This window comes from Protobothrops mucrosquamatus, unplaced genomic scaffold, assembly GCF_001527695.2.
Source record: "Protobothrops mucrosquamatus isolate PMUCROS unplaced genomic scaffold, P.Mucros_1.0 scaffold262, whole genome shotgun sequence".
Taxonomy (NCBI): Eukaryota; Metazoa; Chordata; class Lepidosauria; order Squamata; family Viperidae; genus Protobothrops; species Protobothrops mucrosquamatus.
The window spans coordinates 436,542-456,057 of NW_015386609.1; the positions used below are offsets into that span (position 1 = coordinate 436,542).

The 19,516-nt window shown below is 42.0% G+C and overlaps 1 protein-coding gene across 1 annotated transcript in view; it reads right to left on the reverse strand.

The window, feature by feature from the left end:
• Positions 1-19,516, reverse strand: part of CAMK2B (calcium/calmodulin dependent protein kinase II beta) — a 176,458-nt gene that overhangs the window by 88,648 nt on the left and 68,294 nt on the right. The window contains exon 3 of the mRNA XM_029283886.1: positions 4,308-4,367. Within this exon, the coding sequence (XP_029139719.1) occupies positions 4,308-4,367 (60 nt within the window). The remainder of the gene's footprint in view (positions 1-4,307; positions 4,368-19,516) is intronic.

Genomic DNA, 19,516 nt, shown 5'->3' on the forward strand with positions numbered 1-19,516 from the left:
AATTAAATTGAAAAGGAGGGGTGGGAGTAGTTGGAAAGAAATGCTGATGTCTTAGAAAGTTTTCCAACCCGGAGGAAATGTCTAGCGGGAAACACAAAAACAGGGCCAAGCTTATAAGCAAGATACAACTGCTGATCTGTCCTCAAATATATTGTGGATAATGTCCCAAAGGTGGCTACATTTTCAAGAGTTAACTGGACTTCCTTTGTTTTTCCTTGAAAATGTTTCGCTTCCCATCCAAGAAGCTTCTTCAGTTCTGACTGAATGGTGGAGGATGGAAGGATTTGTATTCCTTGCAGTCATCTGATCATTAGTATTCTCTCTGAGAATTGTTGAGGCCACTTAGAGGTTTATCTGCACCCTCAGGGCCAACAGGGTAGTTTATCTTAAACCTCCATGTGGCCTCAACAACTCTCAGAAAGAATGCTAATGACCAGCTGTCTGCAAGGAATATAAATCCTTCCATTCTCCACCATTCAGTCAGAAGCGAAGAAGCTCCTTGGATGAGGAGCGACACCTCTTCAAGGAAAAACAAAGGAAGTCCAGTTAACTCTTGAAAAAGTAGTCACCTTTGGGACTATGATGGATAATGCATTTCACTGCCAATGGCCAGGTCCACCTGCATTGCTACAACTTATATCATGAAGCCACCTGTATGGAAGATTGAATATGGCTGAGAGGGATACAAAACTTTTCAACTAATAAGAGAAATCTACTTCACAGTAAAGGAAAAGGTTTCAGATTGGGGGAGAACTCAGAGTAACAGATTTTGCAATGAATGGAAAACATAAGGCACACCGTTTTTCATATTATACCATATATAGGGACCAGGACTCTTATACAGACAATGGAGCGCCTGTCGCAGTTCAGGGAATAATTGCCATCTATCTAATTTCACTACTTCTAAACCAGGGGTCTTCAAACTTGGCCCTTTTATGACTTGCAGACTTCAACTCCCAGAATTCCTCAGCCAGGCATGAGGAATTCTGGCAGTTGAAGTCCACAAGTCATAAGAGGGATCTCGGAGTCCTAATGGACTAGCCAACACAGTGCTAGGCTGCATTAACAGAGGAATAGAATCAAGATCACGTGAAGTATTAATACCACTTTACAATGCCTTGGTAAGGCCACACTTGGAATACTGCATCCAGTTTTGGTCACCACGATGTAAAAAAGATGTTGAGACTCTAGAAAGAGTATAGAGAAGAGCAACAAAGATGATTAGGGGACTGGAGGCTAAAACATATAAGGAACGGTTGCTGGAATTGGGTATGTCTAGTTTAACAAAGAGAAGGACGAGGGGGGACATGATAGCAGTGTTTCAATATCTCAGGGGCTGCCCCAAAGAAGAGGGAGTCAAGCTATTCTCCAAAGTGCCTGAAGGCAGGGCAAGGAGCAACGGGTGGAGGCTAACCAAAGAGAGAAGTAACCTAGAACTAAGGAGAAACTTCCTGACAGTTAGAACAATTAACCAGTGGAACAACCTGCCTCCAGAAGCGGTGAATGCTCCAACACTGGAAGTTTTTAAGAAGAGACTGGACAGCTATTTGTCCAAAATGGTATAGGGTTTCCTGCCTGAGCAGGGGGTTGGACTAGATGACCTCCAAGGTCCCTTCCAACTTTATCATTATTATTATTATTATAAAAGGGCCAAGTTTGAAGACCCCTGTTCTAAATCAAATAAGATTAACGCAGCCCATATGATTAATGCCTCCTCACCTTTCCTGACAATAAACACCTAACTTTCTCAAAACTCTCTGAAGAAGCTTCAATGCCTAAAGGGCTTAAATTACACACCGAGACCGAGCCTTTCTGTCAGTCAAAGCAAAGCCATGATTTGCTGAGTAAACCAAAATGGGACATCGTCCTAAGCCCTAAACTGCTGTTCATAGACATCAAGGCTGCTTTGCATATTGCATGCCATCAAAAGCAAGCAAACTACCTGACAGTTGCATGCAATCCAATCCAATCCACTTTCTGGACCCACGAATCTTCTGCTCCTGCTGTTATCACCCACCCATATCTGAAGTGCATCTATTTCAATTTCATTACACAACAAACCGTTTCTTTTCCTTTTGCACTTGTGGCTGTCTCTAAGTCTAACCAGAAGGTACCCATGACGACACAGTTTCCATAGAAACTAATGCAATGGGTGGTGGTGGTAGTGGTGGGGAGAACAGAAGATTTTTCTAAAAGAGCCAAAAAAGCCCCATAAGGATTAAAACAGAATTAACTGGCATCAACACACTGAGTCCATTAAAGCAAGCAGGAAGTTCAGTTTTAATTGCCCACTTGGCCGAGACGGAGAGGGAGCCGGTCAAGATGATGCTTCCTGGAAGCCCTTTTTCTACCAACCTTGTTGTCATTAGCAACTGCAATGGATTTGCAAAAGTCTTTAAAAGTGGCTCCACGCAGCGCTGGGAACAAAGGAGGCAGACTGACCTGTTGGTCAAGGAAAAAAATGCACGTCCACCTTTCACAGTAACAATTGTGGGACGCTATCTTTGCATTTGTATCCGGCTTTTCTTCAAAATAAAGCAGAAGAAGAGACGCCAGGGGCAATTCATTCAAGTTACAGGATATTTTTCAGACCACCTTGGGAGATTAAAAACGGTGGGAATCTCTATTTAGGGTGGTTTCGCAATAACTACGCGATGCCACAAGAATAAGTCCGAATTTCAATTTCATGAAGTTTGTTAGGAAGGGCCTTCTGAAAAGCCTTAGAAACAGGCAAACTGATATAAAATAATTCTTCTCCTGGATGCAGAGGAGTGAACTGGCAAGCCAAACTTTCTTGAATGTTGACCACAGACCGAAATCTAGGGAGATCTCTAGATTTAAATAATGCAGATTTTTGGGTGAGAGCTGTAGTTGGATCCGAAGGCTACATTTTAAACTCATCCTAATTTCACAATTACTGTTAAGTGTAAATTATTCTTGGTATATGCCAAGCCTTGTTTGTATAATAAATCAAAATTAAGCCATCTTTAAGTCTGTATGATCAAGGAACTAAAAGTAAGTAGAAAAAACATGATTACCGCAGATTTTGACACAACACACACAAACACACACGTGCATAGAGCCCCCAAAGGATCAGCAAAGAACAACCTCATTCTACTTTTCCTTGGGATGCCATTCAGCCTCCCCCAAATTGAATCCTTGCCAGGGGTATGAACTTCAGTTGCTCCTACGCGTTTCTGGATTTAAAGTCTGCACCCTGATTTTAAGTCAGAAACAAATCTGGAGCAAGCAAAAATTGGAAAAGGGCAAAATATGGCCCATTTTACTAGGATTTTTTTAAAAAAAGAAACCCTCTGGATCAGCCGTCCAAGGCAGGTTTCCACAAAGCTAATTAATATCAGTGAAAAAGTCCATAAGTAAAGGGACCATAATATCACACTAGAGTTTATATTTGTGTAGCAATTTCACAAGTATGGTAAGAGAAATCACCATCAATCCAGTTTTTTTAGTCTCGCATTTTTTCTTCTTCACCTTACTACTTAAGAGGATAGCAAAGAGGAAATCTACCGCAAAGTTTTTACTGGTTTGACTGGTTCAGTACTCAGAATATTCTTCGTATTATTCAATGCAAAATTGTGTAATTGTTTGGCAACTTTAAGATGCATGGGCCTCTCAGAATTATGGGAATTGAAATCCACACATTTTGAAGTTTCCAAGGTTAAGAAACTTTGATATAGACCAGTGATGGTGAACCTTTTAGAGACCGAGTGCCCAAACCGCAACCCAAAACCCACTTATTTATCACTGGGTGCCAGGTGCCGTGGCTGTGGTGGTCATGGCAGATTGGGTGGGTGTAGTCAAGGTGGGCGTGATCACCTCAATGTTGCTCGTGGAGAGGGACGCCTGTGGGGGCCGGGCAGGGTTGGGGGAGATCCAGGGGGTCTCTGGCAGGTGGGGTGGTGGGCAGGAGGCTCGTCCTGCTGGGTGAGGCAAGGCGAGGCAGAGCGGGGGTGCCATTGTCATAGGGCAAGGTGAGGCCAGGGTGGCTGCTGCCTGACACCATCGGTCCCTGCACACAGAGGCCAGCTGGGTGCTGGGATGCATCCGGCCATGTGGGACCTCGGCGAGTTAGTGGGCAGCTGTTTGAAGAAAGATGGTTGCCATCTCCGGGGCATGGCGAGCATGCCCACAGAGAGGGCTCTGAGTGCCGCCTCTGGCACGCGTGCCATAGGTTCGCCACCACTGATATAGACAGTCTTCACGTTCACCATGTACATCATCCCATCTCATCCCATCCCATCCCATCCCCCTCTTCTCCATTTCCCTCTTAACCAAACAATATTTACCAATGTTGGAATGCTTCAGGAGACGGCAGATGCGAGCTTCTCGCTCCAACTTCTGGTGATCTGGAAAAAGAAGAAGAACGCGCATCCTTTAGCATGATGTCTTGGGTGTCAGATCCCATAACATTAGTTTTTTTTTAACAGAACATCAAGGAGGAAAATAAGCATTTTTCTGAAGGCAGTAAGTTAAAACAAAATTCAGAACTACCTTGCTTCCAATATAACGAAAACAGCACCCAACAGAGTAGCTCAATCCACTGCTCTGATAAGCTAGTTTTCTACTTGACTTTTATATCGGGTCAGCCCATGATTCCAACTATTGCCCTCCCATATTTAAACAATAAAATCCATTGCATCATATGGGCATTGACCGGCCTCACTATTGGAGGAGCGGAGAGAATCTAGTAGCATTTAAGATGTTGAAAGTGCAAACTTTCTTTATAAGTTTGTTAATTGAAGCAAAATACACATAGATACATTCCAGAGTAATAAAAACAACGCAGGGTAAGTAGCGATAACTAAGCGTAGGCTGTAAAAACAAACAGAGGCCAAGCTGGACTCAGCCAGACTCAGAAACCTGCTGAATAAATGGCCCTTCATTTGGTACTAAATCGAAATCAATATTAGTATTAGCCTGTTGTCTTAAAGAAGACATTTCATAAAGATGAAACGCTGACATCTCTATAGAATATGTTGCTTTCCACTGTGTGATACAAAAAGAGGGAAAAAAACAACTCTATTTCAAAGAGATGGTGATTCAAATAAGGATGACCTTAAACTGTTCATTTAGTGACCACTCAAAAAAATTACAACAGCATTGAATAAAGTGACTTATGACCACTTTTCACACTTATGACCATTGCAGCATCCCCAAGGTCATGTGATCAAAATTAAGACGCTTCTCATCTGACTCATATTTATGACGATCGTAGCGTCTCAGGGTCACGTGATCCCCTTTTGCAACTTTCTGACAAGCAAAGCCAATGGGGAAGCGAGATTCACTTAACAACCAGGTTACTAACTTAACAACTGCAGCGATTCACTTAATAATTACGGCAAGAAAGGTCGTAAAATGGGGGCAAAGCTCACTTAACACATACCTCACTTGGCAACATAAATTTGTCATAAGTTGAGAACTACCTGTACTTAGGGATCAAATTTCAGGAACAGTGAGATGTTCAGCCATTTTACTATTTATTATAGTTCCAATCCACTCAATAATCAAAAGTGTGGTCTATTTCCACTAAAAGGACAGGTCCAGCAAATGTTACAAAAAAACTGTGGGGTTTTTTTTCTGAACACACTTATGATGTACTCCAAATACATAGGTATGTTGTTATTTTACTAAATCAGCTACTCTTGACAGAGGTAGTTCAATCAAAACTAATAATATGTAAGATTAAAGCTGTTTTAATAGCCTCTGTTATATTCCCCCTCCGATACTTTATCTTTCCAATGAAATGTGGCTCCCATTTCATTCACACCTAGAAGAAAATAAGAATGGGATTAAGAAAGAAAAGAGAGAGAACTTATTGTCTCTCAAAACTGGGGGAATTCAGTAGAATTTAGTAGAAACAAAAGGAAGCACTTGGTGCAAGACATAATTAACATGATTTTTCTATGGCAAGAGATTGTAACATCCACAGCTGTTCTTGAGAAAAAGGCAAGGATCCATTACTCCCCATCCTTAGAAGCCTGACTCCTATGTCTCTGCAAACTGAAGAAAAATTATCGTAACTTGTAATTATCACTTCAGTAGGAGCCTATAAGATGAGGTCAGCTTTTAAAAAAAAATCTTCAGCACTCAAATGCATTAAAAATTGTGCTCAATTGCCATAATGGAAGGAAAGGCAGAGTTTATTGCAGAGTGCAAAATAAAACATGTTAACAATGAAATAAGAATAAAAAACATAAAACAGAGTAAGAATGTTACAGTTGGTGGCAAGCTGGATGGAAATGCACATTGGCATAGCAGTACAGGAACTGTCAGCTGCCTCCAATTTTATACTATGGCAATTTCATGTATGTATGTCAAGCAGGTATGTATGTGTGTGTATATAGGCATTTTTATTCAAGGTTCAACATGTTTCAGCATAGGATAATAAGAGAATGAAGCTGGCTCCTTATGCCAATTTTGTAATATGCCAATCCTTATTTAACAACCACAACCAGGATCAGCAATTTGGTCCTTAAGCAAAGCAGCTGGTAAGTGATACCGCAACTGTGCTTATGCTATCTCTTCAGCTTTGCTTTGTTTTACAGACCTGTGAAAGTTATAAATGCAAAGTTTGGTAGTCAAGTTACTTTTTCATCACTGTTGTAACAGTGAATGGTCACTAAACAAGACAATCGCTAAACCAAAACTGCCTCCCTCCCTCCCTCCCTCCCTCCCTCTCTCTCTCTCTCTCTCTCTATCTATCTATCTATCTATCTATCTATCATTATCCATCCATCATCTATCTATCTATCTATCTATCTATCTATCTATCTATCTATCTATCTATCTATCTATCTATCTATCTATCTATCTATCTATCTATCTATCTATCTATCTATCTATCTATCTATCTACTTACCTACCCACCCACCTATCCACAGTTTTTATCTAAATTAAGCAAGTTTCACCATGCAATAATAAAAAGAATTATGCTGGTTCTTCACCTTTTCTTTCTTTCATACTAATGTGTGCACACACATACATATACATACATGAACACAAACACACACACACACACAAATGGAAAGGCAGAAAGGCAACAGATTACTTGCATGACAGCTAAGACCGCTGCCCAGCATAACCATCAGGACCGCAAGTAAGTGGTCCTCCAGTAAGAATCTGTCCAGAAGATGTGTCTGCTCAGAAGGCGTTCAGTACTTAATTCTCAAGTATATCTGTCTACCTTTAGCCTTGGAAGATTTAATCTGTGATACCCTGGAAAGTGCATTTTCTAGCTATATCATCTAGACATTATGAGTGAAAGAAGCACTGAAGGCAATTATTATGAATCAAGTGAAGCATGATTAAAGGGGCACTGATGCTGCCCAACTGAAAAGTGATTGTAAGAAATATTCACATGGTAAAATATGACAGAGGAAAAATAAAAATGGATGTTCGCCTTTGTGTAGGTGATCTAAAAACCTCCAAACTACAGCTGATCATTTCACGCACACACACAAAATATGGTCTTGATTTCTGACCTCTAAATCTTTGTATTGCTCCTTTTTCTGGACACTTCTTTTAAGAGCACAGACTAAAGGTGGCCTACGCATTTAGTAATATTAATAAAATGTACAAAATGCTTGAACTGATTTGGGTATTCCCAAGATAGCCACTTTCCGTCATGCCAAGCCATGTTGTAGGACAGTGATGGCGAACCTTTTAGACACCGAGTACCCAAAAAACACCCCGCCTCCACTCGCTCTGCCCCCTGCCCCACCCACCGGGCCACCTACCGCTTCCACGACCTGCCACAGGTCGCCCAGGTGACCCTGCAGCACCATGGCAGCCAAGCCATGGGGTGCGAGGGCGGAGTCTTGTCCCTGCTGCCCGTCTGCCATGTCCTTGGCCGTGCTGCTCCATGTGGGCCACGCCCAGGGGCGACTCTCCTCTGGGGGGGCTGCTGGTGAGAAGGGGGCCGCAGAGGAAGGCAGGGCTGGGGCAATGGTGCGCGTGCCCACACCTGTACCATAGGTTTGCCACCACTGTTGTAGGAGATGACCAGGCTGAGCCAGAGGGAAGGGGTCAAACACATCATGAATCCCTGAGCACCAACAAGAGATCTAAGTCCAGCCCACCTTGAATGCCTTCTTAGTTCCTGCTCATTTTCCCCTTGACCGTGAGTAGCTCAGATTCTTGTAGAGAGCTTAAGCTTGCAATACATCTTTATACTGGTTTGAACTGCCTGAATCTTCTGATTTCCCCGGCACTTGACAAGTGTCATCAATTCTGCTTATGAGCAACCCCACTGATCTGAGCCAGAATTTAAAGGAGTGGGGCTGTGTAGTACAATGTGGGAATGAAGACAGGAAAAAGAGCAACAAAGATGATTAGGGGACTGGAAGCTAAAACATATAAGGAACGGCTGCTGGAATTGGGTATGTCTAGTTTAATGAAGAGAAGGACGAGCGGGGACATGATAGCAGTGTTCCAATATCTCAGGGGCTGCCCCAAAGAAGAGGGAGTCAAGCTATTCTCCAAAGCACCTGAAGGCAGGACAAGAAGCAACGGATGGAAACTAATCAAGGAGAGAAGCAATCTAGAACTAAGGAGAAACTTCCTGACAGTTAGAACAATTAACCAGTGGAACAACCTGCCTCCAGAAGCGGTGAATGCTCCAACACTGTAAGTTTTTAAGAAGAGACTGGACAGCCATTTGTCTGAAATGGTAGAGGGTTTCCTGCCTGAGCAGGGGGTTGGACTAGATGACCTCCAAGGTCCCTTCCAACTTTATCATTATTATTAAACTGGACAATGGTCTGATGAACAAAATTTGAGTCCAAAGGAGAAATTGGGGAGGTGGGGGGGTGAAGAAAGTGTCTCAGAAAGGGCCCTCCCAGGTCATTGGGAAAACGAAGAGAGCAGTCTGTCTATGGAGATTCTCAGTCATCCAGGTCATCGTTGCCTCAAGGGTGCTTTAGGCAACTGGACTGTTTTTTCTTTATGTAAGAAGACAACCTTCGGCTTCTCATCCCAAAAGCTTGATCACTTGTGACTCACATCAGCCACAACTGATGACGCTTCTGGGATGAGAAGTCAAATGTGATGATCATCTTCTTCTTCCATAAAGAAGAAACAGCCCAGCTGCCTTTTGAAAAAAAAAAAAAAACCTTTGACAAGAGAGCAGCATTTTCAGATTTGCAAGACTCTGTTAATGCAACCTTACAGTCAAGAGGTACAGGTATAGTATAGGGGGTACCTTGCTCAATAGTAGTACCTGTGAGAGGGATCTCGGAGTCCTAGTGGACAATCATTTAAATATGAGCCAGCCGTGTGCTGCAGCTGCCAAAAAGGCCAACACAGTGCTAGGCTGCATTAACAGAGGAATAGAATCAAGATCACGTGAAGTATTAATACCACTTTACAATGCCTTGGTAAGGCCACACTTGGAATACTGCATCCAGTTTTGGTCACCACGATGTAAAAAAGATGTTGAGACTCTAGAAAGAGTACAGAGAAGAGCAACAAAGATGATTAGGGGACTGGAGGCTAAAACATATAAGGAACGGTTGCTGGAATTGGGTATGTCTAGTTTAACGAAGAGAAGGACGAGGGGGGACATGATAGCAGTCTTCCAATATCTCAGGGGCTGCCACAAAGAAGAGGGAGTCAAGCTATTTTCCAAGGTGTCTGAAGGCAGGACAAGAAGCAATGGGTGGAAACTAACCAAAGAGAGAAGCAACCTAGAACTAAGGAGAAACTTCCTGACAGAACAATTAACCTGTGGAACAACCTGCCTCCAGAAGCGGTGAATGCGCCAACACTGGAAGTTTTTAAGAAGAAACTAGACAGCCATTTGTCCGAAATGGTATAGGGTTTCCTGCCTGAGCAGGGGGTTGGACTAGATGACCTCCAAGGTCCCTTCCAACTTTATTATTATTATTATTATTATTATTATTAAGATGGACCTATCCCAAAGATGCTTTTTCACGAGGCAACGGGACGTTCTTGTTTTTCTTTGAGGACGTTCTGCTTCTCATCCAAAAAGCTTCTTCAGCTCTGACCGGATGGTGGGGAATGGAAAGATTTATACTCCTGCAGAAAGCTGGTCATTTGCATTCTTTTAGCGAGTTGTTAAAGCTACCGGGAGGCTTACCTGTGTCTTCAGGGTCACCTGAGTAGTGCAAATGGGTGTGGCGCCTTCTTGGAACTGTTGAAAGGACTGTGAAGACACAGATAAGCCTCCAGGTAGGTTCAACAACTCGCTAAAAGAATGAAAATGAACAGCTTTCTGCAGGAGTATAAATCTTTCCATTCCCCACCATTTAGTCAGAGCTGAAGAAGCTTCTTGGATGAGAAGCGAAACGTCTTCAAAGAAAAACAAGAACGTCCAGTTGCCTTGTGAAAAAGTATCTTTGGGATAACTATGACCTGGATGACTGAGAATCTCCATAGACAAGATAGACCTAGTAATCATAGCTGTGCTTCTTGCCTGGACTACGGACTAAACCTCAGTCTGTTTAATGTCACACAAAGAAAATGGAAAGAGCCATTAAACATTTGGCCACACTTCTCCAACCCTCTTAGCTAAATGCGATACATTTCCCGTTTTAAACTTCCCTTCTTTCTTATTTCCAAACTCCTGCCTCCCACCCAGGTTTTTCATTTTCCCGCATATCTTTGGAATGTTTGATCCCCTGTCAAAAATCAGGAATTCCTACTCTCTCTGACTCTTTCATCTGTTTTACTTAATTATTTTAATGATGTTACAGTTTAACTGCTCTGAGATGCTTAGGGAGCTGATTTAGAACAGTAAATTAAAATTTCCTTTTGCCAAATATATAAACACAGATTGCACCATAATATCTAGCTGAATCCCACGACAACTTTCTAACTTAATGGCTATTAGCACTAGTAAACCATACGTGGTAAAGCATTATCTGTGTTTAGCAGTGGTTTTGCTTCATTTCCTCGCACTATAGGTAGTCCTCGATTTGTGATTATAATAAGGACCAGATTTGTTGCTAAGTGGTACTTCATGCGACTGCATCCAATTTTATGACCGTCATTAGGCCCATGACATTAAGGGATTCTGACTTCCTGCCGGCTTCCCCATTGACCTTGCTTGTCTAGGAGCAGACTGGGAAGATCACAGAGGGTAATGTGATCAGAGGGACCCTGTGACAGTCCTAAATGTGGGGACTAGTCATAGCTCACTTTTTTCAGCACTGTTGTAACTTCAAATGGTTATTAAATGAATGGTCGTTAAGTCTGAATCGTGGAACTGAAACCTGCAGCAAGAATCATTTCCATTACGAAATTGCCCTAATTCATTGAAGAATTTTTTAAAAAATGGATTTCACTGGGATCAAAGCATCTCCCAATTATAATCTTTCTGTGCTTTTTCATGTTATGTGGGAAATGTTCGAATGTCTGCACACTATCTTCTCATTGACAGCCCTGAAACTGATCTGTTTCAAGGCACCCATTTTCTAGCTGTAACAGCCATTCACTGTACGCTGTAGTTTTTCATGATTTGATTGTGCACATAACACTAAGTTATGGTTTGTAATAAAAGCCAGTCTAGTGTAGCGGTTAAGGTACCAGGCTGAAAACTGGGAGACTGTGAGTTCCAGTCCTGCCTTAAGCATGAAGCCAGCTGGGTGACTTTGGGCCAATCACCAGGAGATAGTGAGTTCTAGTCCTGCCTTAGACATGAAGTCGGCTGGGTGACTTTGAGCCAATCACCAGGAGACAGTGAGTTCTAATCCTGCTTTACCATGAAAGCCAGCTGTATGATTTTGGGCCAGTCACTCTCTCAGCCCTAGGAAGGAGACAATGGCAAACCACTGCAGGAGCTATTCAAAGCAGTCACAAGCAGTCAATACTGTCTTGAAAATATTAAAAATAATTTATAGTAAACTACAACTAGTTGGGATTCACAGAATGCTATAAATCCTGATTTACAAACCACAATGACATACACCAGTCTGGAATCATACAATGGGCTTAATCCATAGTCAAAATGCATTATGGCTTAGTTTGATATTTACACAAAGCTAGTGTTCCCATTTTAACTGTTCATCGTTTCACTCGTTTCTATTCTGCTTTATTGTTACAAAACTGGAAAAAAAATACTGCTACTGCTTTCTTGTGACAAAAAGTTTCTTGAAACTTCTAGTTGAGCTTGGGTTATTTCTCACACATAGAGGGGGCAAGGTTTGTGTTGCAAATTCTATTTCTTCCTGCCGCTGTTAGTTTCTAAAAAAGATTTGGGTTTTGTTACTTCCTTAAGGATAAATAAATTTCTGGTGCAAATGGACTTCACACATGTTTTGCAGCCTTTGCACTTCCTGCTTCCTATGCACACGTGTCACAAGCAGTGCACGTACGCTGTTTCCAAAAATAAGAACCGCCTGGTCACACTTTCTCAGGAAGGGGGAAAAAAACATTCTTAATTATTCAGATAGTACTTTGCTCTATTTCTTACTGAAGCTCTATCAAGCCATTCTCCCTGCAAGAGATGGGAATATGAACGTTCTAATTCCATCCAGTGCATATGCGATTGGACACCCTGCTAAGCCATGATTTTATTTAGCCCACCTTTCTTAAATAAATCACATTCTGTCTTAAAGTGTTACATGAACTCAGGGGAAAGTGGGGTGCCCCAAACATTTATGTTGCTGGATGCAGAGCCCATTTTCTGGAGATTGTTATGTGTGGTGTCAATTACAAGTTCTGAAGAGCTTCTGCGGAACTTAATCTCTTAAACTTTTACTCTGAAAAGCTCACTTGTCTTCTGTCCACAATCAGTTTCACTGGCCAAGAATATCCAGAAGGACAGACCAAGACAAACATTTGCATGTTTGGAAAGGGAAAAGTAGAAGAGGAAAGCTAGTAAAAACTAGTTGCCCATCACCAGAACAAATGCTTTATTTAGTCAAAACGAAGCTCAGGTGAGCAGAAAAAAGCCTTCCATTGGCCTCTTTAATAGTTTCAACCCTCCAACCTCCTTCAATATTTTTGTAAGTTCCCCAATGGAAAATATAACAAAAGCACCAGTATAAGAATATCCTGGAACTCGTGATGGGGAGGAGAGGGGAGTGGGGTGGAGAGGGAGTTGAGGGGAGAGGGGAAGACAGGAGAGGAGAGGAGGGGAGGAGAGGAGGGGAGAGGAGAGGAAAGGAAAGGAGGGGAAGGACAGGAAGGGAGGGGAAGGGACAGGAGAGGTCATTAGAGGCATCTGTATTTTCTTCTATGTAAAGAAGGAGGCCAAAACATATAAGGAAAGGCTGCTGGAATTGGGGATGTCTACTTTAACGAAGAGAAGGACGAGGGGGGGACATGATAGCAGTATTCCAGTATCTCAGGGGCTGCCACAAAGAAGAGGGAGTCAAGCTATTTTCCAAGGCGCCTGAAGGCAGGACAAGAAGCAATGGGTGGAAACTAACCAAGGAGAGAAGCAACCTAGAACTAAGGAGAAACTTCCTGACAGTTAGAACAATTAACCAGTGGAACAACCTGCCTCCAGAAGGGGTGAATGCTCCAACACTGGAAGTTTTTAAGAAGAGACTGGACAGCCATTTGTCTGAAATGGTGTAGGGTTCCTGTCTGAGCAGGGGGTTGGACTCGATGACCTCCAAGGTCCCTTCCAACTTTATTATTATTATTATTATTATTATTATTATTATTATTATTATTATTATTATTATTATTATTATTATTATTATTATTATTATTATTATTATGTAATATGTGTATCTGAACGTGCACTTCCCTATAGAGATTAATCATGGGCTGGGCATATAGATGCCTCTGTGTATGAAAAAGAAAAGGGAAGGTCTACGCATTGTGTGCATGAGTGTATATTTCTACTCTTCTCTCACATTGCATTTGAATGTGTCCAGGCACAGAGAATAGGCTGCCTGTTCCCCATTCTGGATTGTGAAACCAGGAAGAAGGAAGAACGAACAATTTTTCCATGGAGATTCACTATCAATTTTTTTTAAAAAAAAAAACTCTGCACATCCCAAGTCTGATCTAGTTAATTTTCAAACTAAATTTTCTTTTGCCAGTTTCATTACCACAATTTACTTTTGGAGAGTGTGTGGGGGGGAGTTATCACGCTGATAGACAGATCTCCTTTACATAATTTCTTGCCATATAGAAAGACTAGGGTAGGAAAGAATTTTAAAAAGAGCTCAGTTTTATTTAATATAGCATCTTCTTTTTCCTGTTACTGTTTTCCCATTATCAACTAGCAGAAACTTAAAAAAGAAAACACAAATTGGATTTGCTACTGACAGCGTGGAAATGGCATGCAAACCTCGCTGACCTCTGACTGCTATTGCCCCAGATGTAGGGACATGAGGCCAGATATGAGAAAAACAATATATATTTGACAGCTTCTGAGCAGACGTCAGATCTGAAAAAAAGATACCGCTTGGAAGAACAGCGAGTTAAAAACACATCAAATTCAATTTAAGAAAAAATGCAACTAAAAGAGGGTTTTGCTGGCAAGCGTGGCCAAAGAAGGGAGGGAAGGAAGAGAAAATAATAAAAAAAGAAGAAACAGACTTTTCCAATCTGAACTTCCAATAATTTGTTATTTCTGATGATAAAAAAATATTATATGCCACTTGCAGGGGACAATAATAAAGGATTGATAATCTTTACAGAGCTTATCACATTACACAAAAGACCCTTTGAGCTTCATCCCTTGTGGGCACTGCACCATTAACAAAACTATACAATGGGAGATACAGAATTTATAGTTTGATGCAGCCAAACATAATCATGGTTGACTTTATGGCTGTAATTCAGTGTTTTTCAACCTTGGCAACTTTAAGAGATCTGGACTTCCAACTACCAGAATGCTGGCTGGCCAATTCTGAGAGTTGAAGTCCACATATCTGAAAGTTGTCAAGCTTGAAACACGGTGTTATGATTGCTTAAGGGGGCAGGAACATCCCTTTGGCATGTATGAAACAGGGAGATCCAGCCAATGGCTGCCTTCCCAATAAGCCAAGATCTATTTTAACCTTGCTTGTTGAGCAAGCTAGAGTCACTCTTGAAGACAATCAAAGTAATAGTGGGGCCATCTAAAACCCAAAAAGCTCTGTTTGGAAAGACAAGTACATTTTCCCACCTTTGATGATGGAGATGTCTCTGCCAACTGTACAATTTAAAAGCCTTTGAAAAAAAAAGCCTTTGAAAAGTCACCCATTTTTGCTTCAAGGGAGGGGAGTACATACAAGTAATGAAAGACAGCAAATTCAACTAGGTTAGGCTCGGTAAGCGCTGCCCTGAATGTAGGATACTACAAGGATCACAAGATTGGAAAACCCCAGGAGTTAGCCAGTGTCTGAATTGGCACCTCACTGCCAGTCTACCATGAACCCTGGGGGGGGGGAAGGCTGGAAAGGAGGGCGAGGGCTTGGGGAAAAGCAAAACTGAACTGGGAAGACAGTTGTCTGTGACAATCATGGTCGGGAGAAGAATGCCAACACGCAGAGTGACTGTTTCCAAAACATCTCTTTCAAAATTGATCGGACAATGAGAGACGAGCAATGGGAAGGGACTAAGGGAGGAAAATTAACTGGGAAAATTTGGCACGTGAACCCTCTTGGCTTGGCACTACTATAATTCACTTGACGTTTAGTAAACTATTCCCAAACCTTTCTCCAACAAATGGAGTTAAGGATGTTTTTTTGCTTAGAAGACCAAGTTGAAGCAGGTCTGACAGCCAGGTTGCTTGCTTGCCAGCCTTAAAGAGAAAATGTGAAGGTTCTCTAGGAGGGAAGAAATTCCAAACAGCAGCCAGCCATGCCACTGGTCTGGCTCTTGCTAACAAGACAGGCAGCGTCATCTGCTGCTAGTTCTGGATGCTCCTTGCTGAGGCTGCCTATTAATCAGGGACATCTGCAAGCCGACAAGCTGTCTCCGCTGATGCTCAGGGATCTCCCTCAAAATGACACGTCAGGAGCATCACCACAGCAACCAACTGCTTCCAAACACAATGTTCAGCAAAGCAGTTGTTGTGTTCAAAGGCTGGGGGAGGATACCCTGGTGGTGTGCAGTTGCCATGTTTTCAAGGCAGCGTTCTTTTCTTCCAGGGTTGGAATCAGCGAGGAATCACTCCCTTTTCACGGAAGCTAAAGGAAAAAATAATATTTTGGGGGAAGTTGGAAACTGAGTTAGCAATCCCTAGAAGATAAATATTTTCTTTCTTTTGGGGTATGGGACCTGGGATGAGTTCAGCAGAGTCTCAGTTTCCCCTACCTTTGGTAAGCCATCCTGGCCAGGACCTTCAAGCAGAACTATAGCTAACTCATGGTTTCATCCAAGTTAACCTCCCAGTGGAAGAGACAAGCTGGGCAGAAAATCATTGGGGCCTTTGTTAAGAGCCAGACTGCCTTTAAAAAGCAGTACAGATAGTCCTTGACTTATAACTGTGGACTGTGGACTTCAACTCCTATAACTAGTTGGGGCATTCTGGGAGTTGAAGTCCACAGATCTTAAAGTTGCCAAGGTTGGACACTCCTGATATAGACTCTACAGTCAATGCAAAATACAATGGCATGGAGCAGACTATGCCCACCATAAAATGCTTCCACTTTCCTCAAACTAGGTTAGGAAGACCTTTCAGCTCTAAACCATAACAATTTACGTGAAACAATTCACTTGTGGGAAGGTCCATAGCAAAGTCAAGGGTGAAGCACATTGTCCACCCAAGATCCAGGATTAAATTACCATCTCTCTAATCAGGACCGCCAAAAGGTCTCTCTAAAACTCTGAATAGCTGGAACCATTCCATGGTATCACTAGTGAGGTAGAGAAAGTTTATCGTGGTTTCTTTGGTTTCGGCTAAGCATTGTGTGTGAAACTGGCTGTTTTGGTCCATTCAATGAACCACAAGGTAATACGATGTGTACATTCAACAAGCTTAAGGCTGTTTCTTAAAGGAGTAGTTTTTAATGTTCCAGCACATAAAGTATATGAATGCATCATCTTCATCCAAAATTCATCCTCTCACATTTCAAATTGGGGTATATTTTAAATCTCTTGGAGATTGTTGATGCTTTTCACAATGTATCCATTGCTATTTCCTATATAGGTAAGTCCTCAATTTATGCTCACAGTTGGGACCAGAATGTCCAATGCTAAGCAAAGTGGTCGTTTAGTGAATTGCACCCAATTTTACAATTTTTGCCATGGTTGTTAAGTGAATCACATAGTTGTTAAACAAATCCAACTTCCTCCCTCCCTCCATTGACTTTGTCTAAAACTGGCTGGGATGGTCACAAATGGTGATCACAGGACCCTACCATACTACAAGCGTTCTGAATACATGTCGATTGCCAAGGGTCCAAATTTTGATCATGTGACCGTGGGGATGCTGCAACCGTTGTTAAGTGGGAGGACCAGTTGCCAGTCACTTTCTTCAGTGGGCTGTTGTAACTTGGGTTGCTAAATGAGCTTGTTGTAAATTGAGGATTACCCATACAGTATATAAGTACAGTAACAAGACGGTATTTGTGAAACCAAGAAGACTGATCAATGGAATATCAATACGGAAGAAACAAAGTGGGAAAGAAAAAGAGCAAGATTATTACCTTTCATAGACATTTAGCAGGAAAATATTGTTTTTAATCAGCAAAGGACCAAATCATTGCTGCGTGTAACAAACAGAGTCCATTGCGGAGAAATAAATAACAGCAGTTGGGGAAATGCTTCAGGAGCGACCTTTGGTTCATGACATGACGTAAGCATGTCCCTATTTTAATCTACAAAATGTGGGAGGACAAGCTCAGGACATAGACTGCAAGCAGCAAGGAGGGAGGGTGTGGAGAAACCATAAAGGGGGTCAGTCATTTTAAAAAGGCAGGAGGCGGCAGAGATAGGAGAGGCTGTTTAGTACAAAACAAGTGAAGTTTGGAATAATTAGCAGGAGTAGGAAAAGGTCAGAAAAGTAGGCTAAAAGTAGAAGTGTTTTTCGGGACGGTGCCGTCACCAACAGGATTACACCCAGAGGCATCTCCCCAGAGAAATTGAAACTGGAACAAAAAAGGGAAGGAGGGAGAGAAAGAGGCTGGTTACCAGGAGGAAAGTAATCCCTGGCCCTTGTAGACAAGCGCAATAAACTGGGAAACAGGCCTTCTAATTCAGCACGTCCAAACGAAAAAAGCTTGTTCTATTAGCAAGAACATATTGGGAGAGTAGGCGTCGCACTGGATGGAGCAGCTTGGTTAAAAAAAATTCTGTTCTCTGAAAATACTTCAACAAACCCTCGGCCACCAGAGCTAATCTAGCAGCTCCTCATCAAGCAGGCTCAAAAATTTGATACTAGAAACTGAACTTCACATCTCGGTTCAGGCATCGAGGGAATTCCATTTTATATATATATCCTGGAAAGAAAGGCACCTCGCAGGACACTGCCTATAAATATCTTCAGGGTAACCATCTCAATAAAGGGATTTAGTATGGGGAAACTGGTGGCATAGACAAAAAAGAAAGAGGTTCCTTTAATGTGGAATGCCAGGAGAAATCAAAGCAGATGGCAAGGCAAGTCTGGGCATTTAGATGCTGGTGATCTAGATCAGGATCACGCAAAGTATTAGTACCGTTTTATAAAAACCTACTAGTAAGACCACACCTGGAATACTGCAGCCAATTTTGGTCACCTTATCACAAAAAAGATGTTGAGAGGTTGGCAAAAATTCAGAGAAGAGCAACTAAGATGATCAAAGGCCTGGAGACTAAAACATACGAAGAACAGCTACGGGACTTTGGTTTGGCTAGTCTAAAGTAAAGAAGAAATAGGGGGAGACATGATAGCAGTATTCCAGTATCTGGGGGGCTGTCACAAAGAGGGGGTTAGGTTGTTCACCATAGCACCAGAGGGAAGGACAAGAAACAATGGTTGGAAACTGATCAGAAAGAGAAGCAATCTGGAATTGAGGAGAAACTTCCTGACAGTGAGGACAATCAACCAGTGGAACGTAAATTGTGGACACTCCAACACTGGAGGTTTTTAAAAGAGACTGGACAGTCGCTTGTCTGAGATAGTATAGGTTCTCCTGCTTGAGCGAGGGACTCGACTAGAAGACCTCCAAAGTCCCTTCCAGCTCTATTTTATTCATATGGATTCTAATACTTCTTTTAGATCCTCTGCACTGACAAACATATTGCCTCCTTCACTACATTAGGATTAAGTAGAGCTAGTCCTTTCAACCATTTGTTTAGTGATCATTTGAAGTTACAGTGGTGTTGGGGGGGAAAGTGACTTAATGACTGATTCTCGCACTTTTAGAGCCAATGCAATAGTCCAGTGATGGCGAACCTTTTATTTATTTATTTTATTTATTTTACAAAATTTATATGCCGCCCTTCTCCCCATGGGACTCAGGGCGGCTCACAGCATATTAAAACATCGTACAAAAAATTTTCCCCTGCTAAAAACCAATTAAAACCCAAATATTGGTAGCTGTGGCTCTTTAAAATCGTTTAAAAATTGTCCCTATTTAAAACTCACCCTAGGTCAGGCCCGCTTGTT